We start from the raw sequence: 17,439 nt of genomic DNA on the forward strand, positions 1-17,439 counted from the left end.
ATACTGGGTACTGAAAATCAATTTTAAGGTAAACCTGGCAGAACAACTTAAGGGAGTTTACATGGAATGTGACATATTTGCTATTCTTAAATCAGTATCCTATTTTCTCCCTTAATAATTCAAGTGAGAGGATGAAACACCTGTGCACACTACACAGGTAGACACAAATCCAACACTTAGCACACAAAAATACACAGCTAAACAGAAGTGAAAAAAAAAAAAAAAAAGGGCTAAATTATGCTTTGCAAAGGCATCCCTCACAATACAGTTTTTTAAAAAAAGACTAACCCTTTCACTTTATAGTTCTAATGTACCCTGAATACCTGGACTTCTTGCTCCTCAAAAGACAAAGATGACAAACCTTACTATCAATTTCACTGCTCCCCAGAGCAGACTGGATCACGTACAGCAATGCATCCGTCAGGCCATCACACTCCCTCATTCTTCGGCGGGCCTCCTCTCCAGCAGAGCTGACATTCCTGGAAGGCAACAGCAAAAGGTTACCACCTCTACAGCTCCCCTCCTCAAACACTCTCACCATTAACACACAGATAAGAACACTTGGGTTCTTTTCTCCTTTCATCAGTTCGGAGCTGTGAATAATGAAGACAGCTGTGAATGAGCTCAGGAAATGTAACACAGAGGGGAACAAATGGAAGTCATCAGGTCCTCCACAAGAAAGGGCTGAGAGACCAAGCAGCATGCGCCCACCTAAGCTGGGAGACTCAACACCTACTAGGATTTGGAGAAGGGCTGATAATTTTTCTTTTTTTTTTTTTTCCAAAAGCAGGTTTTGCATTTGTGAGAAAGCATTTTAAAAATGTGCATATGTACATATAAATCAGGCTTTGAAAAATCTAGAGATTTTGCCAAAGAAATCTCCTAGGATTTGAAGAGCCCGGTAGTTAGGGCTCTTAACCTGAGAGAAAAATATTATCAAAGCATAACATAAACCACCTGGTATTGCTTGCTTCTCATTTTACAAGAGTGTTGCCTTTTCCCTCTCATTTTCAGAGAACATTAATGCCTCAATCTTCTCTTTATGTAGTTACTCACAAGTTGTTTTACATTACAAAATGTGAAACCTCAGCTTGTTACAATAATTGTGTTCCTCAGACAGGGCCAGAGGGCTTTCTGAACACATTTATAAAAACACAATTAAAACAAAAAATTACTGCATAACATAATGTATCATAAAGATTAAATATTGATATGTAAAGAAACAAATATGTATGAATGAGCATATATAAATAGAATCTATACTTGCTAACATCAAGTCTCCCTAAGAAAAACTGCATTCAAATTTGCAGAGCTGCTGGATTTGGAAATGGGTCAATTAGCAATCTCAGGAGTGGGGTAAAACTTTTCACATAGTCTCCTACCGTAGGGGAAGACAACCTTCTGCTGAGGTGACTCCTCTTTAGCTCCTCTCTCCACACTACTAAAACTTATACAAAGGAAGAACAGAGAAGAGCATGCCAGCCCTACGTTCTTAATGCCAATGTATGGAAACGGAAAAGAGGCCATTGGCCCTTTGATTTGGGAAGAAGGAAAGGCATTTTCTTCCTCTTATGCTATTTTCAATTGCCTTCGCATTAAGGAAGGAAAAAGGATGAGACTCCTGGGAGGGGGAATGAATTTTAGATGGAGGAAGGTGACAGGACTTAAGGATAGGTTTCCTTTAAATTCTTTCTTTGCTCTACCTACTTCATCCTCTTCTGCTTCCCTATCATCTGAAAAGAAGCATTTCTGTTCCCTCGAAGCATCAACCTGTTTTCCTAATCAAATAGTCTTATAACTGGACAGTCCCCCAGCCCCTCCAATGCAGGTTCCTAATTGATTCTGCTCCCTAAACACACATGATTTTCCATCTATACTTGCATCCCCACACAGTCCTAATTAGTTCTGCTCTCCCACACACAAGCTGCCCCAATTAATTCAATACTGTTGCCTTCACCTCTGGAGACAGCCCGACAAATGAAACATTAGAATGAATTCCTTTATGTTCCTAGCACATAAATCCATGCTTTCTGTTCTCCTTGAGACTTCCCAGTTCACCCCACATTACACATCAGAAGTGTCCCCTTCATAATGGCTTGCAACTTTTGTGTTGTCTTGTTCTTCTTTTCCTCCCTGAACTCCATGCCTCTTCCCCCCTCTCTCTGCTGCTATGAGAGCAGAAGATCAGGGGTTTTCCTCCAGTTCATGGGGAAACCCTCTTCTGTCATCCAGGAACTGGGATCTAGAGAGCATCAACTGGAAAAAGTCTTCCATTGTCTCTGTTTCTGAAGTGATGGAAATATTCTGATGTCCCTTTAGGTGATAGAAATCAGAAGGTAAAATTATAGTGCATGGTTTTCCCAAAACAGTGCCCGTGACCTATATTTGGAGGTCTGGGGACTCTGCCTAAAGCGTATTTTGAGTGGACTGTCCCCTTATTAAAGGCAACAGCTCCACCTGAAATTCCTGATGGATAGCACACGTAGGAAAAGCACAATTGTGGATCTGAAAAGTGCATTGGGGGTTGGCAGTGAGGACAAGGGGGATTAGTGGACTTCTTTTATCTGAAATTCTACTCTCCCACCCTCCAGAAAGATAAAGCTAGAGATAGAGAGAGAAAGAGTTGTATCCAGACCTAAAAGAATAACTGCACAAATTACAACAGGAGGATGCTGAGGAAGTATTCTCAGCACACCACCTTTCCTTGAACCACTATCAAAAAAAAAAAGCTGAAATATTACTGAATCCTTTTAAACAGAAGTAGATGTAACAGTCTATACTAACACAATGTGCCCAGGCTTCTTCATTTTCTGCAGTTACCTATACTGAGTGCAAGCTTTATATAGGCTTATACATTGGTAGAAACAGAGACACATTCTCCCTGATCTTTTCATCAAGGTGATTTCTCCTTCTCTCTAGCATGGCCAAAGGCATGTCATCTTGACTCTCCAGAGCCTGCAGAGACTGGCAGCCTCTCAGCTGCTCTCCAGGTTCACCAGAAACTCCTCCTCACCAAGACAGCAATGCAGACAACCTTATAGTCCCTGAGCTGAGAGCTGTCTGCCTCTTTCATTTCCAGCCAAACAAAGAATATGAGGCCTTTATGCAAAGTAATACAGACACACTAGAGGTACATCTTGCACAGACAATGCATTTCTTTGCCCTGTGTGGAGGAGCTGTCGAGTTCAGTTCTTCTGTTTATCATCCTTCCCCACTATGCTCCAGTTGCTTTTGTAATTAAGAGGTGAATATACTGAATTCCCATGACTGCTTTTCCTTTTCTTTTAAAAGTCTCTGTCTAGTTTCTGCACTGACTCATAGCTACTACAGCCCTCCCAGGTTTGGTATATTTATTTACATGGGAAATAGCTTAAAAAACAAGGCAAATCCAAATCTTGCATCAACATTTTTGCAGAAATAATAATTTGATTATTTAAAAAAAAATACATCCCATTATCTAACTATTTCCATTTCACCTCTGTTGAAGGCATCTTTAACTCAGATCATTCACAGAAGGTCTCTAATATCAATGTGTTCAGACTATGTAGTTCTGCAAAAGAGAAGCAAGTTCCAGATTACTTGAGCTGTCAAAGAAAATATGCTGCCATCTTAATTTTCTTACTTCTCATCGTTAACTTGAACATGCTGTGGCTGTCAGTGTGACAGGGAGTAAGACATGATCTGTCATTTGTGAATTTACAGGTTATTGTGCAAACCTTAAACTGGAGCATTAGTAGTATATACTGCTGGTAAAATGTCCCAGTAAGTAAGCACATATTTCTCCAGAGTTGGTCTCCAAACAGGTGAAACCATGTTTTCTATTTTTTAAAAAAGATATGGAGATACAATGCAGGTTTTCAGGAAAAAAATAATTTTCCATCATAAAGGCAGCCCAGGAGAACCTTGATTACCTTGTGATTTTTGATACTTTGTGGAAACTCTAGTCACAGGTTGTATGTGAAATATAGGCTGACATTTTGAATCTAACAGGACAAGTAGTCTTTTAGACCTCCATAAACCAGTAAAACTAATTTCAAATGGAATCCAGTCACACAGGAATACCAAGAATGCAGAGTGCTGAAGAGTAACTCTCAGTTTACTCAGAAGGTCCCACTCAGACCTCCAAAAACCAGCTAATGTAAACAGCTCCTTCTCAGGAGAGGAGCACCAAGAACAGATAGTCAGAGCAAGAGCTCAGGCCCATGGTTCATCAAAGTGCTGTTTTCGGAACAAATGGAAGACCAATTTTGCTAATAATCTAGGAATGGAAAGAGAACCACTGTAATCCAGCTTCCGTTTTATGGGAAGATGTGTCACAGCTATCATGTCACCACCTGATAACTAACAGCAGGCATGACCCTTCAAACATACATAAGGGGTGTCAATCCAATGCTCTATGGATACAAAGTGCGTGGTATAAAGGCACACATTGTGCAAAACATACCCGATTCCTGTCAACTCTGGCACTTAATATAATTGGTGGGATTTGAGGTTGGGGAAGATGGGTGGTACCATCTTTCTTTCTTCTTTAGAGACATTTTCCATATGCCCATAGAAACTGTGGGAGGCTTTGAGCAATATCCTTATGACTAAGGTAACTAAGTCCACCTGCGGAAAGATCATCCAGAAAGCCAGTGTCCTGACACACAGCTCCTCTGGATACGGGAAGCGAGCTGTTGACATTACTCCCAGTGGCAGTTCTACAAATCTCAAAGACAGAATTTACAGAAGCACCTGTGCTCCCTGAGCATGCTCAGGTCACTTTCCTGTATCAGCTACAAGTCTGCAGGCTGCAGAGCTCACTGCAGTCATGTAGGATAATTGCTGAGAACCAATTATTCCTATTTAGCAAAGACGAAATTGAGATGGGTCCGCCTTAAAGTCCCATGATAAAAAGAGGAAGCATGTTTAATATCTATTATATGTAGCATTTTTGCTACAGAGTGATGTGATATAAGAATGGACAGCCACAAGAAGGAGAATATCCTAAACCAGGCGGAACTCAGAAGTTAACTGTGGTATGAAACTTCAGATGTGTCCAATATTCAGATGTGTCCAGTATAGCTTTATTGCAAAAACTTTTGTGTAAGAATAACTAATCAGAACAGCCTCAATCCTTTCCATCTTTCTACTTGCTATGATAGCCACCATTTTTTTTTTTTCACAGAAAGGGAGAAAAGTTTATATGAACCAAGAATTCAGAAAACTCCATTAATGTAGGAACCACGTTTATGCTTCCCTAAGGATAGCTAGCAAGGGAAAAGCCCTCAGGATAATAGTAAATAACTGAGCTGCAAGTAAATATTCATCTTTAAAACATGTATATACATAAAAAAAAAATTAAAAATCCTTGATACTGGCCTCCTCTGTATGTATTCTCTTATATGCTGCCTATTTTTATTTCTGTCTGACTGACTATGCATCCTTCTTCAGGGACAGAGCCTCGTCTTGGTGGCAAGCTGGCATCTCCAGCTCCAGTCCCATCACAGGCTGCAGTGAGTGGTGATGATTCTCTTGAGCTGGTCTGCAATGTAGCAGATGATTATGTAAAAGCTATTACATTTTCTGTGTACTTCCAGCTGTTTCTATGAGCATTCAGGCTCTTTGCTGCTAGGGTCTAATACAGTAACGCTGACAGCAAAGAGAGGCAACCAGCACCATGTACACATCCACCAAGTGTGCTCAGTCATCAGCAGTCCCTTGACAACTATACAATTTTATGGGCATTTCATAATGGAGTAGACCTTAAGTCACATTGGCTTATCTGTAAGTTTTCAGTGCAGCCGTTGGACATACCATAAATGGATTAACTGTAGTAGCTACAGTTACTACTGTAACTTTTAGACAAATTCTAATTTTTTTATCATTATTTGTACACCAAGCCTTTTTTGAATCATCCCTTACTGCTGAAAACTAAACTAGGAGATAAGAGTAGCTATTTCTCAGACAACATACAAATTTAGACAAGGCAGCGAGACAGAAAATAAGAAAACACAAGATGGTTCATCTTCATTATTACAATTCTCTGTGAGTTAGGCTTCTAGAGACTAAAAAATCAGCTTATTGTTTGGAAGTAATAATAAATGAAAATAGATTTTTCAGTCACTGCCACAGATCCTCCCTGCAATTTTGCCTGATTTGTACACTTCAATGCAGTATTAGCAAGATTAACAAGATTTCTTCTTGCTAAATGTTCTTAGTACCAGCTATAGCCCTCTTTACCTATAAGTTGGTCTTCACAGCAGTAATAATTTATCGATCCTGCATGTGGATTAATGATAACACAGGTTTTGGGGCAAATTCTCTCCTATTAATTAGAACAGCTCAACTGTAATTAAAGAAGCAAGACCAATTTATATCAACAAGGAATTTGGCCCCAGATCTTTATCTCTTAGGTACTGACTTCACTTTAAAAGCATACTTTGCAATTAGACAAACATCTGACAGTCTAATGTGGATACAGTCTTGGTTATTAACCTTTCTATCAAATGCTATGACAATGTGATTTAGCTTTGATTATTCAGCCATACCTTTCATTTTCAAAACATCAGAGCAATTAGCCTATCAAGTCAAGCACTCAACAGGTAGCTTTTACTGCTGTGCTTCTGCATGTCCAATCCTTAGGCTAAATGCACTGTTTTTAATGAACGCTCTTTGGGATCTGTGAAGCAATTGACTTCTAACATCATTTTTTGGCTATTTTGGTATGTTTTGATATGTGATAGAAAAAGAACATAAACTGCCATAAACATCTCAAAAGAAATTGTCTCCCTAAAACAAAACAAACAAAATTTTATGACATAAAATATTTATGGTAAGAGTTCATAGTATAATGAACCATAGCCTTATCTGAAAGAAACAAAAATATTTCTAACTCCACCTCCACACTATGTATTTTCATTTGAAGTGCAACTTCTACTTATATACTGTGCACAGAATTATGTATAGTGTATTCAGGAAATGTTTTAAATTACGGTACAAAAAATCCTACCTGCAGTAAATTTCTGATTTGATATCTCATTTCTCTGACATGTAGCATCTGGCTCCATAAAAATCACTAAACTCATTAATGCTCAGCTCTTTATGCATATACCCGCTTTTAATGTATTACCCGCAGGAGGTGAGTCAGTTTGACCAGTCTTCATTCAGTTCGTAAGAGCTGAAATACCACGCCACTTACTGCCCTTGGGAAGAAGCTGCTGTGGTGCAGACTCCGAAGATCATAATGGGAACAGTTTAAAGATGTCAACATAAAGATGTTTTTCTCTGTTTGGAATCAAAACATTTCCAACTCGATTCTTTCCCAGAATTTAATCAGATGCTTTGAACAACAAAGCATTATTATTAACAGAACAACAAAGCAGTATTAATACATATAAATGTATTAAAGACCTACTGCACACAAGCGTGGTGTGGTGTGGCATGGCGTGGTGTGGCACGATGTGATGTGGTGTGGTGTGGCGTGGTGTGGTGTGGTGGCCCCAGCCAGCAGCTAAGCGCCACACAGCTGCTCACAGATGCTCAGAGACTGCAACAAATCTAGGGATGAGGAAAAGGAGACTTCTATTTCCAGTCAAGTCTTTTCATTTTTCTCCTTATCTGAGGGAGCACAAAAACTGGCCAACTCTAAGACTTTTGAATGGCTGCCTTTTCCACTGAAAAGTACGAGGTTGTATGAATTCAAATAAGAAGGTATCAAGTATAATTCAACCATCGCTTTTGCTTCAACACACACTGTACTCAGCCAGTAGCACTTTGCAGATCTTAGGAGGCCTTTATTTAATCTCTAACTGTAGTGTCTGAACTGTTCACTGTTACCTGACTGTGCCATAACCACCTGGTATCTCAGGACTGGAAGAATGTAAATACAACAGCATGCTGAAAAATGCTATAAACTACAACAAACCGTAATAAAATACAGAAGTAGTGGACACAGGAATAAATAAGATACGCTAGGGCGAGTCAGAAGGGCTGATTCCCAATTCACACTTCAAATATGAAATGCATAAGCAATAAGCATGCTAGATAAGGGACAGATTGATTGATAGATAATATTTATTTCACTTTTTAAAAGACGTTTTAAAGATCTCTGGCAAACGTACTTCAACGAATATAAGCAACCACGGGAAGATAACTGTTAAAATATAGGAAATAAATGGTCAGTTCTCACAATGGAGGGTGGTCTCCAGTGATTTATTTAACCTATCAGAAACAGGAGATGAACAATGAAATGAAAATTTGCTGAAGATACTAAGTTATTCCGTGTAATAAGCTAAGTGCTAACAGGGAAATTTCACTGAAATTTCACTGAATTTTTTTAGAGTTGGAAGGGACCATATAGATCATCTAGTCCAACTCCCCTGCTGAAGCAGGATTGCTTAGAGAATGCTACTCAGGACTGCATCCAGGCGGGTCTTGAAAATCTCCAAAGAAGGGGACTCCACAACCTCCCTGGGCAGCCTGTTCCAGGGCTCTGTCACCCTCACCGTGAAGAAATTCTTCCTCATATTCGAGTGGAACCTCCTATGTTCCAACTTGTGCCCGTTGCCCCTTGTCCTGTCACTGGCAACCACTGAAAAGAGTCTGGCTCCCTCCTCCTTCAACCCACCCTTGAGATACTTATAGGCGTTAATAAGGTCTCCCCTCAGCCTTCTCTTCTCCAGACTAAAGAGTCCCAGCTCTCTTAGCTTTTCCTCATAAGGGAGATGCTCCAATCCCTTAATCATCTTTGTTGCCCTTCGCTGGACTCAAAGTACTGCAAAGTACTGGAAGTACTGCTGGACTTTGAGATTAATGTACATAAATGTATAGTGATGTACATGAGAGAAAAATCCCATATATTCCTGATTTTACTTACAATATGTTGGTCTCAGAACTGACCACTGAAACCTCAGAACTATAACAGACATCTATTAAGAGATAGCTCAATACTCAACAGCAGCCAAATGAGCAAAATGGACAGTATGGCATATAAGGTAGGCGACATAAACTGAGACAGAGTATACCACTGTATGCACCATACATATTGTGGTGTGCAATTCTGATCCCCTCATCTCAAAAATGATCCGACAGAACTGGAAAATTCAGAGGAGGGGTACATACTTCCACATAGAAAGAATTTAGTAAGCCAGAACACAGGAGGTTAAAAGAGTGACAGATAACGGGACCATAATAAAAATTTATGAAGTCATTATGGTCATGGAGAAGCTGGATATAAATCAACTTTTAATCTCAGTTGAAAACTGCGTGTCACCAGCTAGAACCAGACAAGGAAAACTTGAAACAAAAAAGGGATGGTAGCTGAGTGGAGCTGAGCTGTAGATGCCATGCCCAAAAGAACTGACAAAAGTGTGTATGGGCTCAAAGAGAGGCAAGGTCACAGAAGAGAAATCTATTAAGAGTTATTAAAACCAAAGAAGTCACATCCATTTCAGGAAGACTGGAAGCCAGCAAGAGGCTGGTAGGGGAAAGAGGATAAGTGAACACGAAAAGACACAAATTCAGAATCCTGGATTTAACTCTGAAAACTGCTTTGGGTCTCTTCTTTTGAATTTATGTACAAATGAAACATCGAGGTGTCATTCAGTTTCCCAGAGAGAACAGGCAATCTGAATAGTTGTCTAACAGCTGAAGAAGAAAGAAGAAATGTACAGCATTTCAGCAATGGCTTTTGAATCGGTACTCAGAGCTGATGGTCTGAGAGAAGTATACTTCCTAACTTCTGCTAAATTATATTATTCTATACAGTAATAAAGACAGCTGAGCATGTGGACAGTCCTGAGGGGTTTCTGGTCCCCCGCTGCTGGTACTGGAAGAAATGGAGCACAGTAGAGCAGCCAGTGAAGACACAGAAGCGAGCTCTGGAAGGGCTACAAGACTATTACTGCTGGCTCTCTCACCAGCTTCTCATTGATTGCTTCTCCACTTGACTGACCAACTTAGCACAAACGCTAGTACAGCTGCTGTCATTCCTTGCACCTGAAACCTTGTTCCAGCTTTAGCTCAGGCACTTCTGTCCTTCAGACAGATGCCACGGAGGCTCTTAAACACAGACATCATCCCCCAATACCAGCACCCAGAGAAAAACCTACGCGGCCTGGGGGAGCATACCACAAGGAAGTATTACTGGTCTAATTTCTTCTTACCTGGTCATCTACTCTGGTCACTGTGAAAATGCAAAAACATTGTGTCAGATACTTCAGTACTGTCAAACAGTCTCTCCTGTTTCTTCATTTTCCTGCTCAGCTTGTAATCTAATTCAGAACAAAACCATTGATCAGACATAAATGGTTTTCAATTAACCTCATTCTACCTATTATTTATCAGATTATTTTCTACAAATGCTTACAAATTGGTCTGTTTTGATGTTCTTAATTGCCTTCCTCTACATTAACTCTTCAAGTAATTTCTAAAGTATTAAAATTCAGGTTATTTGTTCAACATTTCTGTGTCTACCTTTCTCCTCTACTAAAAGATGATGACTTTATTTGTCCTGTTCAGTCCTGTGGGAAAGTCTCTGCAGCATGAGCTGCACTGGCAAAAATACTCCCACAAGAAGGAAAATATTCCCATTTTTATATTTTGTAGGCTATATTCTCAAGAAAAACTTGGTGTTACAACTGCTTTCATAAGAAAATTTGAAAAGAAGCAGGCAAAATCCTTTAGAGTTCAGAATAAGCATCAAAGAAATACACTATCTATAAAAGATAGTAATTTACTACATGTTCAAAAATATTATTCTGACTGTATTTATCAGCATGTCTTATACTTCTGATATCACTTTATAAAATCCTTTGAATGTTATTTCTCTAATATAATTTTAATTTTTAAAAAAAAAAACACTCTCCTTCAGCCAAAAATTTAACATACACAACAGCTGGAGAAAAGGATTTTCTTTCATACCTGAAACTTGTGAAAAGGAATTTAGCCAATTTCACATAGTGTGTGAAATTTCTTGCCATCCTCCGATGTATTTGACCCTGTTTTAGCTTAAGAACAACTAGTACTAACAAAGGAAAACAGAAACTCTTAGTTTTGACAGTTCTTTCTTCTTGCCTTATTCCCAGTGTAGTTCACATGCTTTTGAAAGATACCTATGAGTCTCTTTTCTATACACAGAAATATGCTGAATGCCTGAGCTGATTATGATAAAAGTGCAATTTCAGAATCAAACATGGGGCCAAAATGCACTCCTGACCTGCTTCCAGGTTTTACCTGAAATTGGTTAGTGCTAGCAGGCAAGCCCTAACTACAGAAGATATACTTGTCTCTAGAGTAACAGGAAAAGACCAGCCCATCACATAAAATTAACAGTAAAAAAAAAGTATGCTGCTTTTCCAAATGGAGCAGTTTGCTGATTTAATAAAACTCCAAACCAAAAAATCTGTGAAAAAGTTTCACAAATACAGTTTTTGAAATCAGAACCCCCCCCCACCAAATCCCACAGAAAACAGACTTCAGGTTATGCTTTTTTGAAGTTTATTTTTTAAATATATTGTTTTCTAAAAGGACTAGTTTGTGCATCCTTTCTTCCCTCTGTCAAGAAATTATGAGCCCAAGAAGTCCTGATAGTTTGTACTCTCTGGAGTCATCCTCTGCTCCATTTTAATAAGGCACTTAGAATTGAGTCTCCAGCAAGCTCATAAGAAGCCTTTGCTGAAAGAATATGGCTGTGCTATGCCACAGAAGCAAAAAAGAAAGTGATTTGAAGTCTAATATCTGCATTAAACTTCCTCAGTCATTTCCTCACATTCCTCAGTGAGTTGAGACAGTGAGTCTCAACTGTTGTACATACACTCTCTTAATTTTCCATTATAGAAGAAAAAAGTGTTTTAATTAGTAAATTATAGTTCCCTGTCCTGCTGATGTTATTACTTGGGTCTCTTTCTTTATTCATACATACAATTGAAACACTGAGGTCATACAATACAGTCATTCTCCCAGACAAAACAGGCAGTTTAAATATCCAATGAATAGCCTGTTACATGGAATTAAGTCCTTATCCCAAATAGACCCATTGGCCATTGACCTCCTGAAGTTTTAGTCACACAAATTCTGTTGAGGGCAACCAAGCTTGTGAAGTAAAAAGCCCTGTGCCTCAATTGTCAAATTCCTTCTACAAGACAACGCAAAAAGACAAATTTGCGATTCAGATATAAACCCAGTAATTTTACAGTCAACTGGGCAGACAATTACATTCCCAAACAAGTGGACACTTTGAAATGGAGGCAAGCTAAAATGAGATCTCCTAGTTCAATGATACACAGATGTGAGCGTGTGTCTATGCACACATGAAAGCTGTATCTTGAAAAAGAGAGCTTATTTCATACATACTAACTCAGAATAGCATCTGTATGAGGGCAAACTAGTTTAAATCTCAGGACAGGATCTCATGACATGGTCACTTTGGTTTCTCTCTCTTTTAGACAAGCCTTCTGCTTGGGCTAGATGACAATTCAGGTGTGACTTACAAATAAGAAAATAAATAATGCCATTACTGATGCATTCTGGGTTCCATTTTGACATAAGATTGTATTTTTTATGTTCTGTTTTCACTTTTCCTTTTGTTATGCTGATTTTTACATTGACACTGTTGTAACTAAACCAAAACAAAGAGTTTTGGTTCGGGTATTACAACATATTGCATATTCCTCTCATATACTTTGGTACGCACTTAAGCTCAATAAGTCTGTATGCATGTGCCCTTGAGTTTGAAACACTTAAAAGCATTTAAAAGAAGGAATGTACTTCTTCTCAGGTCTTATAAATCAAAATATTGGAAAGTTATACAGTTCTTTTGCTCTGTTTTAGAACCAAGTGAAAAAGATAATCACCAAAAGCAGACCATAAACAATGTAAATAAGTTATATTTAGCAGAGTTACCGAAAATCTTACAAAGTTACAGTCTGAAAATCTTATGAATAAAGATTAGGCTCCAGAAAAAAATATATGACTTGCAATAAACAATCCTATCAACCCTGAGGAACAAACAAATAGGATCGTGATTGCTTAAGAAAGATGATTCCTCTAACCTACAAAGCAATCTCCTTGTCACACCTGAGTTTCAAGTGCCTTCCTGCATCTATTTTACAGTCTTGAAAATACATTATCAGTGTAGGGCCTTGAGAAGAAAAGACGGTAAATCAGCTTTGGTTGTTGACTAATCAGATGAGCACAATTAATTACAACACCAATCAGTTCATTAGATTATTAGGTTCATCTCTTTCTGATCAGCTACTTAGAAATTTTAATACAGAGGATAAGAAGTCACAAAGCAGAACACTCATTAGAATATTAGAAAGTACAAAACACTACTCTGAATGAAACAAATTAAGTTACAGTATAGCATAGAGAAGTAGAAGTCAAATGTTTTTCAACTGTGTGTATACTGGGACTGTCAGCAAATTGACTGCTATGGATATTTCTCCATCTGAAGTCTCTCTCTACAAACTGAAGAGGGGTCTTTCTCCTCTACCAGACTAAAAATGCTTATACATGCTGTCTTATATGCCATTTCTTTCAGCTCCTAGTCTAGACTAGTTATTAGTTCTAACTTTTGTTTTACTATCATTATCCACATGCTCCATATTACCAGCACTTCCTTCACAATTTTCAGTTAGGCCTCTCAAAATCCTTTACTGTTCGCTCATGTGATTCTTTCTAGTCACGTAATTCATTGTTACGATGCTTTTCTTGTGAAATTGCATTTTAGTATTTCTAGAACAATCCCTTCCCTCAATTTTATTATTTTTATGATTTAACTCCATTAAAAACATCAAGGTATCTATGCTGCTTCTCCCTAATAACATCTCAGAGTGTTACGATATTTTAAGCTAAATACCTGTTTAAAAATGTCACTATCATCAATTCCTTAATTGAAAAAAAAATAATATGATGCATATCAAATTTTAATTCTTCTGCTTTGACTAAGTGTGCCTTCAGCATACAAAATAAATATGTATGTTCATGACCTATTTTCATGACAGTTAACCTGAAATTGCCAGAGTGTGTATCCTACCTCAGTTTATGTCACTTCATCATATCTCCAAACGGCTTTATGTGCATACTGAGAGATGATGAAAGAACTGACCCTCTAGCGTGCCCTTCAGCCTAATGAGTCATTGTGCATCACTGCTGCTTGAAATAACCTGTAAAAAAAGAAGGGAATCACTCTACCATAACCCTACTTATCCCCACCTAGTCCATGCGATATAAAATGATGAAGAAACACTCTGCTACTGGCACTATTGTCAATGCTCTCTACCCCTTTGGCTCATACCTCAGGGGCGGTGTCTGGTAACTTGGCTCTTCTGCCGAAACAAACCTCTTACAAAATGCTACACTGCCCTGTCTCAGTACCTGACTCTGTTGTATGTCACAGTAATTGCTTAGGGGGCAGAGATTACTTATCATTAGAGATTTTATTTTTCCCTTTCCATTTCAACACATACCCTTTGAGTCAATCCACTTGCTCCTGTTAAACTAAACACCACATTCAAACTTCCCATTGGTGCCTCAAGATGCTCATGAAACTCTTGCATGAAGAGCAGGCACTCTTCTTCCACTTTGTCATTTGCTTTGCCATGAAATGTACTATTTTGCTTGCCTTCAGATATTTTACCCTCCCATCTGCAAATTTATACATTTAGCATGTTACTGTGTATGCTTCATTCTGATTCTTCTTATAAATTGAACCAAAATACATGCATGCAGTGAAAGAAGAGGACACCGGCCTCACCAAGTGGACTTTGCAGGAGCTGTATGTACCTGACTGAGCAAAGGCTTCTGCGGAATCCCTGTGTTCTCATAATCACTTTTGTGCATCCTATTTCCACCAAGTTTCACCTTACATAGGGGCTTTACTACATGTTCCTTGGGCCAAGGGGCAAAGTGTATTTCTGTTCTAAAAACCCATGACTGACCGCCAACAAAAAAAAGAGTGGGGGACAATGATGCAAACTGAACCACCAGACAAAGCTGGGAGCTGTGATTACTCTTTAGTTGACAGATAAGCATTCCCTGAGTGACAGATACTCAGCACCATCAGACTTGCTCCCGCGTGACCTGCTTTTACAACACACGCCGTGTACAAACCTCACCTCTAACACAGTGCTAACTGTAGTGGTGTGTTGCCTGGGAAGGGTTTCATCCTTTGTGTGCTTTGTGTGCCAGTCAGAGACCAAATTAACAAAAAGATAATTACAGCCTATAAAGGTGTCTGTTCTTTTATGAATAAACACTCATTCTAATTTTGTAATTATTATTTTACCATTCTCAGTTAATTATCAATTACTCAACAACATAGCTTCCTCTGGTACAGTGCAAACACAATTCCCAGAATCACAATAAAATTTCCTATATTAGGTATAAAGAGTGCAAATTATTTAATACAATGTTAGGAAGCTCAGTGTTTATTCCCCAACTCAGAGCTGATTTCCATTGCCAAATCTTGCTGAAATAAATATGCTAATACCAAACACTACTGGATTTTTTTTTCATTCCTGAACAGGTGGTTCTGGTAAAATGACACTCCATCAAGACGATGACTGCGTGAAACAAGTACAGCAATGTTCCAGTTCCTTGTGCTTGAGTTATCTTTCTGCCCAGAGCAGGAGGAATACAGGAGGCTCACATGATTGTAAGTGATAAACTACCTGTCTGTTCTGCACAAGATGATTCATTGATGGACAGTGCACTGAGAAAGGCAGAATTACCCTGCAATTTATTAATTATGATTAAAGTCTTTCCTACTACTTCTGTATTATTTGATTTACCTCATTTTTTACATACCTGCCTACTCACCTGCCAGCTTTACATACCAGTGCCCACAGCCCAGGACACCCTGCAGCCAAGCCCTGAGCCCTGTCCCTGTCCTAGTGATGCTGCAGCAGTGCTGGTCCCCAGACCTGTTTCTGACTCATTGTTTGGATTCCCTGCCTCAGCCTTGGACCTGGCTTGATCTCTTGCTGTCACCTGATGCTCCCTGGAGTGCCAACAGGACCCACTGCTGTCCCCACAACTCTGCTCCCCTGGCTGAGCCTGCTGATGAGGGCATTGCCTGTCCACGTTGCAGCCACCCTCAGCTCCTGGCTCACTGACCCCAGGGAGCAGCCCTGCTCCAGCTGCCCCCTGACACAATTCATTGGGTAGCTGACTCCTTCAAATCTGCTATACTGGTCTTGATGTTCCTTCTCTTTCCACTTCTAAGCCCACTGAAGACCGAATAGTGCTTTCAGTTAAAGGTCTATTATTCTGAATGTTAAGACTTGCATACTTAACCGGACTAGGCAGAAAGTCATTGTCTTCCACAAGTGCTAAGTATATGGTCTCCATCTGCGATCTCCTGAATCTCAGCACCTCAATAAACCAAAAGGGTTAGCTATGTCATGTCTAAAATCAGCTTTTACTATAATTTTATGTATGCATACATAGGAGAGTCACATTAGTTCTGTATTTTCCTCTCCATCCTGTGGATTTTGTTCTATGGAATGTTATGCTGCTGAGGGTCCTACACCCTCCCCTGCCATGTGGGATACAGATATTAGGGGGGCTTCAGCTGAGGATCAATCTCTCCTCCTCCCCACACCGGAGTCTGGATCAGAAGATGACTTGGGCTTTGCTGGGTACAAGTACCTCTCCCTGTGTCCTTGGATGCCAGCAGCAGGTAAGCATCCCTCTGAGGGCAGACCTGGGAACAAGACTTAGCTGTATGAAACCACACCAATGTTTACATGAAGGGTGTCGGTTTTCCAAATACTTCCAGCAGCCAGGGGTACTGCTGGGATGGCTGCAGCCAAAGCCACTTGAATGCATGTAGGTGAAGGCCGGAATTTCAGTCTCACAATGAAATCTTTTCTCAGAACATGCCTAATTACACAGAATTGTTTAACATTTATAATTCAGAAGGAAAAATCAATTGCATTTGCTATTTGCTGTAGCCTCTTACAGTAATTATGTAACGATAGTCAGTATGCTTCCCTTCCCTTTTCCCCAAATAAAAGTGCTTTAGATCACTTAGGTCTTCAATTTACACATTTATAACCCAAACTCCACTTAAAGAGTGGCACTACAACTTGCCTCAGAAGATTCAGGCAGCCTGTCATACTGTAAACTTGCTTTAGACATCTACCCTGATAACTGAACGAAGCATGACAGCCCAAAAAAATTGCAGTGCCAGAAAAGTTGATTGCTACTATTAATACCCGGAAAGAACATCAGTAACAAGCATAAACTCTGAAACTACTTCACAGATCAAGTGCAACCAACTTTGTTTATTTCGCCCAATGATGAGATCACTCTGAAATCAACAGCAAAGAGTTCTGGAAATATTTCAGTACACAAGTCCAGAGAACTCCAGAAAAATATGGAGGTATCAATGAGAGAGAAAAATAACACCTAAATGTTCCAAAGTTATATTAGTTAGGAAAATGAATTAATGAA

General features: G+C 39.3%; 1 protein-coding gene across 2 annotated transcripts in view; it reads right to left on the reverse strand.

The window, feature by feature from the left end:
* CTNND2 (catenin delta 2) overlaps positions 1 to 17,439 on the reverse strand; it is a 543,425-nt gene that overhangs the window by 99,385 nt on the left and 426,601 nt on the right. For both annotated transcript variants that reach the window (XM_074146739.1, XM_074146740.1), the window contains one exon: positions 362 to 479. In XM_074146739.1, coding sequence (XP_074002840.1) covers positions 362 to 479 — 118 coding nt within the window. The remainder of the gene's footprint in view (positions 1 to 361; positions 480 to 17,439) is intronic.

The sequence above is a fragment of the Numenius arquata genome, chromosome 4 (assembly GCF_964106895.1).
Source record: "Numenius arquata chromosome 4, bNumArq3.hap1.1, whole genome shotgun sequence".
NCBI lineage: Eukaryota > Metazoa > Chordata > Aves > Charadriiformes > Scolopacidae > Numenius > Numenius arquata.